General features: G+C 41.1%; 1 protein-coding gene across 1 annotated transcript in view; it reads right to left on the bottom strand.

Moving 5' to 3' along the window:
• The window catches only part of Ush2a (usherin), a 689,504-nt gene that overhangs the window by 166,440 nt on the left and 507,650 nt on the right, over positions 1-15,414 (bottom strand). The window contains 1 exon segment of the mRNA XM_031338301.1: positions 10,875-11,096. Within this exon segment, the coding sequence (XP_031194161.1) occupies positions 10,875-11,096 (222 nt within the window).

Below are 15,414 nucleotides of genomic sequence, written 5' to 3'. Positions count from 1 at the left end.
AAAGAAAGAAAGAGAGAAAGAAAGAAAGAAAGAAAGAAAGAAAGAAAGAAAGAAAGAAAAAGAGAAAGAGAGAAAGAGCACATATCAGGCTGTGGATGCTTAGAAGGAAACAGCAGGGCAGTGAACCACAGCGGTTACAGCTTCTGACATCATACACCATCTCTGTGCAAGCCCAAGTCATAGCAAACCCCAGGACAGAGTGAGGAGTTGTCAGGGAGTCCCCACTGCTGAGGACACAGAGTTTGTCGGTGCTGGGCAGGTAGGTCAGCTCTGTTCTAAGAGACTGACCCCTCCTGAGATGGTCCTTCTCCAGTGGAGGGCCAGGCGCCCAAGAATATGTTTAGCGAGAATGAATTGGCCTTGAGGGATTTAAGAAGACAAAAAAAAGAACACACAATTGGATGGGCAGGGAGAGCGGGATGAATTTGGGGGAGGGGGGTTGAACATGATCAAAACCCATTGTGCAAAATTCTCAACCAACTAAAGCACACCACACACACACACACACACACACACACACACACACACACACACACAAACCACCCTTACCTCCATATCACCACACACACACACACAACACCATACATCCTACACATACCACACCATACATACCATACATACCATCCCCCAACACCCACACACACCACGAATACCACAATACACACACATACACCACAAACAGCACACACACACACACCATACTCCATAATCTCCTCTCACACACCACACACTACAACACACCACACAGACACACAGACACACACACTTTACACAACCATACCATATACATACACATTATACACCACATACTACCCCCTACCATCCTACCACCACACACCCACACATACAACACACACACACCGCACAGAGATGCACAAATGCACAAACACACATATTACACATACTACACCATACACACACACATACACCACACACTACACTGCACCACACACCACATACACACACATACTACATACACCATACCATACACACATACTATATACTGCATATAACTCCTATCATCCTACCACCATATACCCACACATACAACACATATACACAGAGCACACAGATGCACACATACACACATACACACACCACACATACCACACATACACACTACATATATCACATCATACATACACACACACACACATACACCACACACTACACTGTACTACATCACACACAGACACACAGACATATACACACTACACACACCATACCATACACACACACACACTATACACCACATACCACCCCTACCATCCTACCACCACACACCCACAATATAACACACACATAGCAGACAGAGATGCACACATGCACAAACACACACATTGTATATACCACACCATACACACACACATACACCACACACTACACACCATCCTCCCACCTCCTACCACACACTCACACATACAACACACACACATCACACAGAGATGCACAAATACACACCACACACACACACACATACACACACATATACCCCTCAAACAAATGAGTAGAACGTGTTTGTGGTCACAGAAAAGCAACAGCATGGCAGCCAGGCACTATTTTTCTGATTCTCTCTCAGCTCTGTCAGATGGCATGGTTGCCAGGCTGGGGAAAGGTGCCTTAAAGGGAGAATCACTGACTCTCGTACCTGAAGGAAGACATACACACCTGAAGGACCAACAGCCTTCTCTCCTACTGTCCAAATGCCTAGCATTCATTGCCATGGAAGAAACCTAGCATGCATAAAGGCACCAGTTAAATAAACAGGACTCTGGGGCTGGATTATGCAGGAAATGCAGGTGTCTACATGGCATGTCACCATGCTGTCTTATTAGAATCTGCATCTGCTCGTGCCACAACCTGATGAATGATTCATTTTAATTAGAGTTCTGTTTGTTTATTATTAGTCCCAACTGATATCGCAAAGAACTTCAAATTCCAAGTGTTCTGGGTCCCAAGTTGTTTAATCTGGTCCTGTACAAACACCCATATTAGGAATAGCATTCTTAATAACAGACCAAAGGCTTTTCAAAGCTTTTAAAAAAATATCATGCATAGACCTCAGTGCAGTGGGTCCCTTAAAGGAAGATGCTGTTCAGTCAGGGGTCTGAAGGACCATCAATCACACTGCTGTTTATACTTCAAAAGATTTAAATATTTAAAAATTGCTTATATGACTAATAATAGATACTGGTCATTATAGAGTTTTGATGTATCATGCTGACCTAATTGTGACATGACAACTCTTCAAAGTAATTGAAAGTAAACTATGATATTAATAATTTTTATTAACCTTCCCGGGTCATGTTCTCAATAATAAAATATGCACAGCGGGGTTCTCATTGTAGACTGAGTCTTAATTATGTGGGAAAAGACAGGTTTATTCATACAAAATGCCTAATTATATATGTGTGTTCTCCACACACAGAAATGAAAGTGGCCTCCGCTGGCTTGAGTTCAGTATTGTCCACACCAGACATTATTTTTCTGATGCCTTTGGCTCAGACATTTAAATACAACCTTGGATCCTTGGCTGTCATTTATTTCTCTAGTAATTTTCTTAAAACTATTCATGTTTCCATTTTAAGGAGCAATCAAAATCTGAAAACTGGCCTTTTAGGGAGGAGAATGATTCTCCCCCTCTACTCTTAAATTACTGCATGGCTTCACCATGCTTTAAGTATGAAATCAAAATGCAGACAGTGACCTAATTTGAAACTCCTAATCAGTCATCTGATCGCTTTGAGGGACTTTTGACAGGTCAACTAAAATTTTGATAATGAACTGTTTTTTATATGAAGGGAAGAAGAGAGCGAGAGAGAGAGAAAAAAAAGGATGCTTTCTTTGTCAAAGGCCTTCGTCTTGGCTTTTCTGAATTTTCAGGCAAGATTTCACTCACATAACAAGAAGTGACTCCCTTTCTAGTTTCCTTGGTAAACCATTACTTCTTTAATTATTATCAACCTTGTTCCAGTGTGATAAATTGCTAATTACTTAATACTCTAATCAGCGTTCATTCTTTGCACAGATAAACCATGACAGTGCCATTAATTTAAATAGTAATTTCACTTAATGGCCAGAACGGCACACCAGATTTTTATGCAGCATTTTCTGAAGACTGCATCCATCACTGTGATATTCTGACATAAAGATGTCTGACGTGCACTAACTCACTTAGGGAGAGCAGATGTTGCCGAGCGGGGCCTGGTAGTAATACCCATGGTGCATCACTTCAGCATGAATGAGCTGCAAATCCAGAGACAGGCCATCTTCTGAAAGGCATGGCAACAACCTTTGACCCTTGCCTAATTTATCACACACAGCACTTGACTTTTGAACTCTGACACACAGAAGTCACAATCTTAAATATGCCCAAAGAAAAACAAAAGAGGCCATGCATGATTGATGGCTTGGTCTGTTCTTCCAAAGGCGTGAACGTAGAGAGTGTCTTTGAACAAGACATAGAAGTTATCAATATGTTCAAGAGTCGATGCTTATATTTCAGGGTCCCACAGTCTTTCACAACAAGCAGACAGTCAATGGAGAAAGACCTAGAAGGAGCTTGCAATTGTATTACCACGTGTGGCACCAGCATTTGCTTAATGTCCGAAACTAGTGAAGAAATATTTATCAGCATACCTGATGCTTTAATAAAGGGTTTAAGTCTGTAAAGCATGCTATACATTCCCCAAAGACAACTAAGAAATAGATACTATACTTCCAAGAAAATAACAGTAAAATGTGCAAGCCAGTCGTGGGTAGGGAGACTCATGTTAAACTCTGGCTTCAGTTTACCTTTGTCATATTTTAGGAAAAAGGGTTCTGCATTTCAGGCATATAAGAGAGAAGAAACGGATTACAATTAGTGTCTTCAGAAGAAACTTAGAAAATTGGGGAAGAGTACTAAAAAATAAAAAAGATTAAAAAAAATTAAAAATGGACATTCTTGCTTGTGATAACCAGTAGATGGCGCTATGGTCACCACCACCAAACTGAGTTTACAGTGACACCTGCTCCTAAACCACTGCCATACATTTTAGAATATACATACATACATACATACATACACACACACACTCATACATACACACACACATACATACATATATACACACATACATACATACATACATACATACACACATATACATACACACACATACATACACACACATACATACATACATACACACATACATACATACATACACACACATACATACACACACATACATACACACATACACACACATACATACACACATACATACACACATACATACATACATACACACATACACACACATACATACATATACATACACACATACATACATACATACACACACATACATACATACACATACACACATACATACATACATACACACATACATACATACATACACACATACATACATACATACACACATACATACAAACACATATATGTATATATATGTATATATAATATATGTATTTACATATAATATTATATTACATTATATTTTTCAAAGACTTCCATCGTCCCATGGAGACATTTTGGGAGCAATCTCTCCCAGGTAGCTCTTCTACCCTGGCCTTTTGTACTACCTGCCTCCTTTCGTGCAAAGCTTAGAAATTTAAGAGAAAATATTCTTTTTTCTCGTGGCCCCCATTAATTTTTCTCAAGACAGAGTCTAACGGCATGTAAACCCAGAATTCTGCTATGAAATAATTTCAGAAGCATTTGCTATCAAAGACTGGGTGGACCTAATTTATAATATATAAGAGGAGACATAATCTAAAGTCAGGGAATGGTCTTGTTCCTAGCTAACAGAAAAAAAAAATCTTTGTTCTCTCTGAATGACGGAGAAGGTTTTAATTTTGTCTTTTAATGTTAAGGGATACATCAAGTCCAAGCCAAGATTAACAGCATACATGATAAAACCATATACGCAACACACTAAGGGAAAATGTGTAATAAAGAGATTTAAAATATATTCTGGGAAAGTGGTTAGGAATACATATCCGAGGGAATGACTTTCATCCCAAGGTACCTGTATACTGCTTCCACACTGCTCATCCGCCCAGAGAGAGCACTAAAAACCATAAATGCTACCCCAGCACTTCCGTTCCTACAGCATCTGTTAATTCACTCCATTTATAAAATACATATTGACAAAGACAACTGAACTGGGACCAGGGAGATTTGATTTGGTGTGAGAAAGTCAATTCAATGTGATTTTGTTAAAGGGCTCCTGCAGGCAAATAAAAGAGTTTAAGTCATAAAGTACATAAAGGGATGCTTTACGAGCCAGGCCGGTGTCGTGGCAGGCTTACAATGCTGGGCGGTGAGAGAGGCCAGGTTTTGGAACTGTGTCGTAGGATCCAAGCCTTGTCCGGCAGGTATGGAGAGTGGCTGGGGTGGACAGAAACAGATCCATGAGCAGCTGGAACCATGAGGGGGAGACCAGGAGGAGAGAGCAGAGCAGCAGAGAGGGCTGAGAACCTGTCTGTTTTCAGTGTGTCCGAAGGTCAAAGTAATAAAGAGATTTTTCTCCTTCGTTTTACAAGTGCTGAGCCTCTGCCTTCTCCACCGTGGCTACCAGGGTTAGGTGTCCAGAGAGCACCCCAGAACCATGTCGGTCTTGCTTCGTAGGAGTTGAGGAACATTACAATTTGAGAAAGGCTACACTGGTTGCCAGTGAGAGGGCTCAGTGGTCAAGAGAGGAAGCGGCGGTTAAGGCACGGACTGCTCTTGCAAAGGACTCAAAGTTGAGTTCTCAGCACCTCTGCCAGGTGGCTCCCAGCTACCTGTGACTGCAGCTCTCTGGGATCTGATGCCCTCTCCTGGTCCCCAGAGGCACCTGCAAACATGTGCATAGAATTAAAAATAATAGGAATGATTTCTTTTGAAAAAGCAACATCTGACTGGTTATCTGCCATCATCACACAGCGGGAAAAGAGGGCGACTCTGAAACTTGGCCCATGGGTAGACTTCAAGGATATAAAGAAGGGAGGCAATTTGCATACGTGCTCGTGCGGGTGTGTATTTGTACATACACATATATGTGTGAGTGTGCTTTGATGCACTTTGAATGAACATGAGAGTTCATAACTTGGAAAGAATTCTCTAGAAGGTTAAGAATCTGTCCTGGAGGGCAGTGACCTTTACTCTGTTTTCCTTTCTAGCATTTTGGCTCTGTCTTCTCCTTCTGTCTCTGCATTTTTTTTTTCTGCCACCCAAATTCAACTAACCTTTTAAAATCAGAGTTAAGACAATCACATTCACTCTTCAGGAGCACTCCCTAAATCCTGGGCTGGTTCAGACTCGCCTCCCTCCATTTCCTTGTGTAGATGATACACTACTCAGAAGCCAACATGACAGCTCCTACGTGGGTATCAATTCCCCACCAGGTCAAGCTCCTCACTAGAGGCCTGACTCAGTGTTCAGGATCCTGACACAGTGGTGCAACCCAGACTTAGCTTTCTTCCTCCGCTTAATGCAATGATGGCTCAGTTTAAAAAATGTGTGCGCATTAGACTGTTGGAGAAAGGGGGTGGGGGCGGGGCTGGCAGGGAGAATGGCCAAAGCCCATTGCATGCATGGATGAGAAAGTCATAATGAAACTCATTAGCTTTCACAATTAAGACACACTAGCAAAAATTGAAAAGAGGAGGCCAAGAAGGGGAGCACTCCACAGCCTCTCAGATGATAACACTCCAGGATGATCTAGAAATGGGGGAGGGGATAAATCATATTTTTTACACCCAAAAGAGTGATTTCTTGAATATAGACTCAATACATCCTTGTTGGTTGAATGAAAGGATATGACAGTTGAACTAATAAAAAAAAAGGAAAAAAATAAAAACTACCTGCCTGATTAATGACATATACTTGCAAACCCAGCACTTGGAAGGCTGAGGCAGGAGGATAAGGAATTCAAGGTCATCCTGGGCTACAGGATGAGATCCTGTCTTGAACGAACCAAACCAAATCAAAAAACAAAACAACCTTTGCTATGTGGGTTAAAGCAGTAGATGTGTTCTATCCTAGAATCTAATCCATTAAAAAATAATAATAAACTCATATATAGATGCATTTCTGGGGAATAACTATATTTTCCAACACCAAAAACCAAATCTATGAGAAAAATGACATTCTCTTAACTTTTTTATAGGCCAGTTTAAGATCTAGTGTCCCAGACAGCAACTAAATTGTTCCCTCAGCTTCTCTCTGCTGCAGTAACACATGCCGCATGGTACCTGGGAAATGCTGCTAGACACCCAAGGTAGGGTGAGAGTGGGGTGGATTAGATGACGCAGTGGGCAAAGGTGCTTGTAATTGTAACCAAGTCTGATGACCTGACCTCTTTGCTGAGACTTTCATGGTACAAGAAGGGAACTGACTACAACAGACTGCTCTGATCTCCACACTTGAGCCATGACCGACATACATCCCCACGGTCCTCACACACAGATAAATAAACAAATACACGTAATAAAACCTTAATGCATACATTGACTTAGTATTATTATGAAAGCAGTTTCACTCTCACAGATGACCTACAGGGCTTCAGTTAGTCCCATTGAAAGCTGCTAAGGCTGAAACATATACAGATGCTGCAATTTAGGGAGAGCCAGGATGTAAGAGTTCATAGACTACTAAATGAGGTTCAATGAAGGAAAGGCTTAAAGGAGAAAATATTAGATAAACTTGGAGGAAATGATAAAAAAAAAGTGGTGGGAGAAAGGATGCCTTATCAGGTAAAGTATTTGCTTTATAAGTACAAGACTAGAGTTGGACCCTCAGAAGCCATGTGAAAAAGCTGGGCACAGCGGCACATGCTTGTGGGATGCAACCAAAACACGAGCTACATTGTTAGACATTGTTACTAAGTCTCCACACCTTACAAGATTAAGTTTGTTTCCTAAGTCTAATATATCCTGCAAACCGTGTCCTTCAGCCTCTGCTGAACTTGTGACCCCGTGATGTAGACCCATCCCTTTGCCTTGCTAAACTCTCGAACACCTGTGGTGATGCCCCTTCCACATGCTGTATTCTTGCTGGTATCTACCCCACAGGCAGCCTTGAGCCCAGAGTTTCCTACTCTTCTGTCCTGGCACTAACAGCTGACCATTTGAACAGCTCTTTTCTATCAGCCCAAACCCTTCCACATAAAAGTGACCTCAAAGGCCAGGGAGGGGTCGCTCTCTGACACTCTAATTTAGGGGAGTTAGTCGTCTGGCCAGTCCCCTGTGCAGTTATAAACATAGCTTGTTCTAATCAGACAGTCATAGAAATCTTCCCGCCATCTCCAGGTCTAATGGTAATCCTGGCACTGAAAAGTAAGGACTTAGCCTGTATATAAAGTTCCAGGCCAGTAAGCAATCGTATTTAGGAAAGAAGGTGGATGGACCTAAGGAATGTTTTCCACAATTATCTTCTGGCCTCAGCATGTATGTATTCATGCATATCTACCCCTACACATGGGGACATGCATACACATGCAAAACATGACAATATGTATTTAATTAAAATATTTTTAACATCAAGTAGAGAATTGAAATGAATTTCAGACCATTCCCAAAGTAGTGATACTGCAATGAAACACTGTATTGGGACTTGAATCAATGTATCCAAAATATAATAACTGAATAATGTTAAGACTTGCTGATTTACAGATGGGCTGGTGGCACTGACCATAACATGAGTTAAGTAGAGAGAATTATAGTTTAGACCAGTGGTTCTCAATCTTTCTGATGCTATGACCTTTTAATACAGTCCCTCATGTTGTAATGACCACCAATCTTAAAATTATTTTTATTGCTGCTTCATAACTGTAATTTTGCTGCTGTTATGAATTATAATGTCAAGACATGATATGTAGAAAATCTGATGTGACCCCCTGTAAAAGAGTTGTTTGACCTCCAAAGGGGTCATGACCCACAAACTTGAGAACTGCTGACTTAGACAGACATTACCCACTGATTCCAGTTCCATAGATAAGAAGAAGAGTCACCACAGAGCACTTTCAGAGAAGAAAATCTGAAATATTCTGATCCAAAGGAGATCCTTGGTAGAGATTTCCCAGAATTTGACAGTTATCCTACCTGTTTATGAAGCATAATAATGAGCTGGGGTACTTAAAACCACATTTCTACACTTCAACCAATTTAGAAAAGAAATTGTGATATGGTGATCAACCACATGAGAGGGAAAAACTGAACTGCAATAAAAATCTGCTAAAGTGACAGGGTCGGCTGGACGGGCAATGAATGGCATATGCAAATCACAGTGAAGGATGCCAGGAATTATGGGATAGAGATGCTTTAAAAACTGTGCTGGATCCCGGAGAGATGATTCTGTGGGTAATAGTGCTTGCTGCATAAGCATGAGGAACTGAGTTCAAATCCCTGGCACTCAGGTAAAGGTCTAGTGTGGCTGAACACACATCTGTTACCCCAGCATCATGAAGAGTCAAGACTGGGGGATTGCTGGGGCTGGCTGCAAACATAGTTCCAGGTTCAGAGGCAGAGGGTGACAGGGTGGGACAACAGATGTCCTCCTCAGACCTCTGCATTAGTACACATGGGTATATAGCGCATGCGTGCACACACACACACACACATGCATGTTCACACACATGTTCACACACATGCATACAAACACATGGGTACATATACACAGATACAAAGATGCACACATACATACACACACATGCACATATTTATACACACATGCATGTATAAATATATATACATATGCATGCACATACACATGCACACATACACACATGCATGTATACATGCTATACATGCACACACATTAAATTATACAAAAGTGAGGTTTCTGGATGTCTTTTATATTTATAATTTATTTGCTTATTATGAATAAATATCCATTTTGAATTTTTTCCTTCCCTCCAGTCCTTCAAATTGCAAGTTCAGTCCACTCAAACTCCGTCTGGATCACCTGTGTGATCTCTGGGAGGTCGCTAATGCTCACATTCCAATCTCCACATTAATTTTAATATTGTTATTTATTTTGTGGTGCCAAGAATCAAACTTGGGCCTCATATATACTCATATACTCATAAGTGCTTTACCACTTAGCTATAGGTCTGTACACCTTTCCTAAGGTATAAAATATGAAGAGAAAAATATCTATTTGTGGAGTAGTTATAAAGATTAACTTTGGCAGCAATGTACATAAGGACAGACACTACACTTGGTAATGAGGTCTTATCCAGTGGTAATTCTTGCTATTAATATTGTTATTAGTAAATTAATTTAATATTAATATTAGTATTAGAATATATATTCTCAATAATATTAGAAACATGAGAACAAAAATGTAAGAGATTAATGTCCTAATGTCCCTTTAATTATTTTGTCTATTAGTACGTATTGGGAAATATTCTTCTGATACAGAAAAAATACATTTATGTAGGAGTTTGTCTTAATTTAGTATTTTCTGGGGTGGGTAACATTCACAAAGAAAGTTTTTTAAAAAATGTATTTTTCAAAATTTTGTGTATCCATGGAGACCAGAAGAAGGCATCTGGTGTCCTGTTGCAGGAGTTACAGGTAGTTGTGAGCCCTACAACACAGGTGCTAAGAACCGAATTTGGGCTCTTTTGCAGGAACATCGAGTGCTTTTAACCACTGAACCACTTCCCCAGCTCCAAAGAAAGAAATCTGGTGTGTCTTTATGAAGTAGTCTAGATATGCCAAGAAAAAAGATTTTAACTGTTACAGAGTATATTCCTAATTGTTCGTTAGATTTAATTCACATGAGTTTCAATTATTTAGTTTACTTCTAGGGCAAGTCCCTCCTCCTCCCTGACCATCACCTCTCCACATTCTGTGGGACAGACAAGGGGCCTTACCTGGGAGGTCACTGTACACCATGCCCTTCTCTCCTCCACCACAGCACTTGAAATCTTGGCTCACCATCTCTCCCCCACAGCACTGCTGCCTATAGCCATCCTGGAGCTTCCCGGCACAGCACACCTGGCTCCCAGAGGTGCCGTAAGGTATCGTGCCACAGCAGGCATCTCCAAAGCCAACGGACACCCGGTTGTGCCTCTCGTCGGGGCAGCATATCTCTCCTGTCGGATTAGGATGATAACGGTTATCTTGTGAGTTCAATTATGCCTTGACTGCCAGCCAAGTGTTAGTGCCATCCCTTCTGCAAGGCAGATGACCAGCAGAACCAGAGTGCTCTCTTGGGGTTGTAAAATTGCATCACAGCCCCCAAACTTTCATATTAAAGATGGAGTGGTAGGTGTGGTTACTCTCATCCGTACATAGGGGCCCTTTCCTTCCAGTCTCCTTTATAATGTATGACCAACATGACTTTGTGCTGGGACACATTCATTACGGCCCTTGGCTATGCAGTCCATAAGCCATAGGTCAGATCTATCTGCCAGGAGAGATCGGCTTCTACTTTCTTGTCATATTTACATACATACGATTCTAAATATCTATATAAAATCCAAGAACCACAGAGGAGAAAAAAATTGTGGAATTTGTTTTCCCGAGATGGAATTGTCTTATAAAATTATTTCCAGTTTCACCCATTTTCCTTCAAACAACATGATTTTGACTTTTTTTTTTTTTTTTGGTTTTTTGAGACAGGGTTTCTCTGTGTAGCCCTGGCTGTCCTGGAACTCACTCTGTAGACCAGGCTGGCCTCGAACTCAGAACTCAGAAATCCGCCTGCCTCTGCCTCCCAAGTACTAGGATTAAAGGCGTGTGCCACCACCGCCCGGCGACATTTTTTTTTTATGGCCAAAAAGAATTCATTGTGTATGATCCATGTTTTTGTCCCCCATTCTTCTGTCGCTGGAAACCCACGTTGCTCTGGTGACTCAGCTCCTGGGAATAGCGCTGGAGTAAGCATTGAGGGGCTAGCATCTCTGTGAGGTGGTGTCTTGAAGTCATCTGGCCAAATACCCCAAATGGTATAGCTGGGTCACATGGAAGACCCGTTTTCAGTGTTTTGTGGAACCTCCATATGACTTCCACTGTGACTTTTGTCTGACATGTACACCAGTGGTGCCGATGGCTTCCTTTTGCCCACATCCTCACCAGCATTTGTTGCTATTCATTTTCTGGCAGGACGGATAGAATCGTAATGTGATTTTGATTAGCATTTCTCTGGTGCCTAGTGAGGTTGAAATTTCCTTTTTCAGATTTATTGAAAGCTGCAGAGTTTCATTTCACTGTGACTCCTCTGCTCATTTCATTAACTCCTTTATTATATGCTCTTTGGTTTGTTACTTTCTGTGTTCTTTGTTTATTCTAGATATTAATCCTCTGTCAGATCTATAGCTGGGGAAGGACTCTCCCACATTGCTGGATGGTTTTACTCGACTGTTTCCTTTGTTGTCTAGAAACTGGTTCCTTTCTTGAAATCTCAATTGTCAGTTGTCTCTCTTTCCTGAGTGACAAGATGGCGCTTCAGAGCCCTTGCTAAGGCTAGTGTCTTGAATTTTTTCCCCACTGAGAAAATTGTTTCTTAATAAGGATATATTTACTTAATCAAACAAAATGCTTAAAATGGGAAGATAATTAAGTGAGTGGAAGTAAAATATTGTATTTAGCTAAGCACATTCATAATTTGCAGAGTTATGAGAGATAATAAATTTTCCTAGAGCTCTTACATGCACAATGTCAGCAAGTGAGATTCTGAGAATAAAGTTAATGTTTTAAAAATTTAGATGCAAGAATAAATTACTCCTTGGCTTGGTGTCTCAAGAACAAAAATTTAAAAATTCCAGACAGTAAGTGTCTTAGTTTGGGTTTTATTGCTATGAGGAGACACCATGAAGACAACAACTCTTATAAAGGAAAAATTTAATTGGGATTGTCTTATCATTCAGAGATTTAATCCCTTATCAACATGACAGAGACATGGTGGCATGCAGGCAGACATGGTGCTGGAGAGAGAGCAGAGAGTTTTGCATCTGGGTCTATGGGCAGCAAGAAAAGAATTGTGTGTCACTAGGCCTGGCTTGAGCTTCTGAGACCTCAGAGCCAACCCCCTTGTAATTCACTTCCTCCAACAAAGGTACACCCACTCCAACATGGCCCCGTCCCCTAATAGTGCCACTCCATACACATCTAGCATTCAAATACATGAGTCTATAGAGGCCAGCCCTATTCAAATCCCATCAAGTTTGTCGCTGCTGGCTTTATGCTGTTTTGAGGTAGTTTATTTTTCTGTATGGAGGGGCCTTAAAGAGAGAATTTATAAAACTGCTTATCTTAAGGGCACCTCAGAAGGGGCTGATGGTATTTGGTGGATCTAGAGCATATACTTGACTCTTCTTTACTTCTGACAGTGCTTTCCTGTGTTTAACTCCTTGAATCTTGACTTCCTCCTCCTCCTTTGCTTGTCTCTTCTCTTTATGATGAAGGACCCTTCAACAGCTCCTTCCCATTTCTTGTATTACCCCTTCTTAGGCATGTTTCTTTCCCTGGACTATATTCCTTGTATGAGCACAGTAGCTAGAAGAGTAGCTGATTTTAAAGCATAGTCCAGAGGTTGTATAATATAAGCAATAAGTCAGTGAGCTCTAATAAGGAAAGGGCCAAGTTCAATGAGGATTGAGGGAGCTCAAGGTCTTGGATGTCCTTGTTCTCCGTTAATTAGCTCATTTCCCCAGGAGACCTACAGTGTAGGTACAGAGGAAGCAAGATCAATTGGTAGGAAAACCATGGGGCAGTATCTGCCCATGGCCAGAGACAGAAAGGATAGCAAATAAAGTCAAGAATTCATAGCAGCTACCCACCAGGTCTTTCCTGTCCAAACTCATTCCTTAAAAGACTGTGTTACTAGATGATAGCAACAAACTGCTAGAAATATGACTTTACCAAGACTGAATGGGAAAATAAAGAAAATCTGAAGAGAAAATCTGTAATTCATAGCAAGAGTATATAATTTACCAAGAAACTTCACACCATGGAAGCTCTGGCCAAATGGCTTTCTGAGTGAATTCTATTTATCCTTAAAAAAAAAGAAACAGTGTAATCTTCTAGAAAAACTAAAGAATGTGGAATAAGTTCTAACTTATCTATAAGTGCTACAATACCCTGATAATAAAACTAGACGAGGACACTTAGAATAAGATAGAACAGCAGATGCCAATCCCTGAGGAACACTGATTTTGAAAAATAAATAACCCTAGAATACTATCAGAGAATTAAATTTGAAACCACATTACAAGGATCGCACCTCATGACCAAGTAGGATTTACTCTGAGAGAAGAAAATGAGTCAAAAGGCCACATGGCCCAGGGATGAGAGTGCTCACTGCAGAGCAAGCCTGACAGCCTGATTTCAACACTGAGATCCCAGTGTGGAAGGAGAGACTCTATTCCTACAAAGTATCCTCTGACTTCCACAAAAGTGCATGTGCACACACACACACACACACACACACACACACTCCAGCTCCAGCATAAAAAGATTAAACCCAGTTTAAAATTACATGTATGTTTTTGTGGGATATTTTAATGTTAGCACAGGTGCCTGTGAAGATCAGAAGATGATGTCAGATCCCTCTCCACTCCTGTCGAAGGTTGGGTTTCAGGTAGTCATAGGCTACAGACATGGGTTCTGGGAACAGAGCTCAGGTCCTTTGTAAGAGTAACATGTACTCTTAACCACTCGGCCATCTCTCCAGACTCATCAACAAACTTTCTTTTTGAGAGTTAGCAGATCAAAATTAATAAATGTAATACGACATTATCCTAATATCAGAATAAGGGGAAGCTGGGGACTTGTTCTCAGACGATGCAGTCAAGGCACAGAAGAAAGGTTTTCCTCTCTCACCGCCCTCAACAAGGAAGAACTACATGGAAACTGCCTTGGCATAGGAGGCTGAGTATGAAGAACTCCCTTACTAACAGCCCTCTCTCAATGGACAGACTGGAAGGCCTTCTAAGATCAGAAGGAGGCAAAGATGCTGGCCTCCACTTCCGCCCTCTGTAGCTCTGGATGGGAGCCAGTGCAATCCCACAGACACAGAAGTTACAGGCCTCTGAAACACAGTGGAGGAGGTAAAAGCATGCGTGCTCTCGGGCAACACGACCTTAAAGGGAAAACTGAACACCAGAACAGTGAATTCATCAATGTCTCAATGTCTAAAATGTACACAAATAATCCACTAGGCCTTTACGCTGAAAGAACAATCTGAAAAGATAGTATTTAGCACAGCATCAAAGATTATAAAATACTTCAGAATGAGCTCAACCAAGGATGCCAGCAGGTGGAGAGCTACAGGATGCTGCTGCAAGAAATTAAAGAGGAAAGACGAAGGTAAGAGAATCCTATAGCCATGGTTTGGAAACCACTGTCAAGATGTCCATGCTAGCCCAGGTGACTCTCAGATCCAACGTGGTCAGTCAAAATCCTAATGCT

This window comes from Mastomys coucha, unplaced genomic scaffold (genome assembly GCF_008632895.1).
Source record: "Mastomys coucha isolate ucsf_1 unplaced genomic scaffold, UCSF_Mcou_1 pScaffold1, whole genome shotgun sequence".
In the NCBI taxonomy this organism is placed as follows: domain Eukaryota; kingdom Metazoa; phylum Chordata; class Mammalia; order Rodentia; family Muridae; genus Mastomys; species Mastomys coucha.
This window is presented reverse-complemented; position numbering and strand designations above follow the sequence as displayed.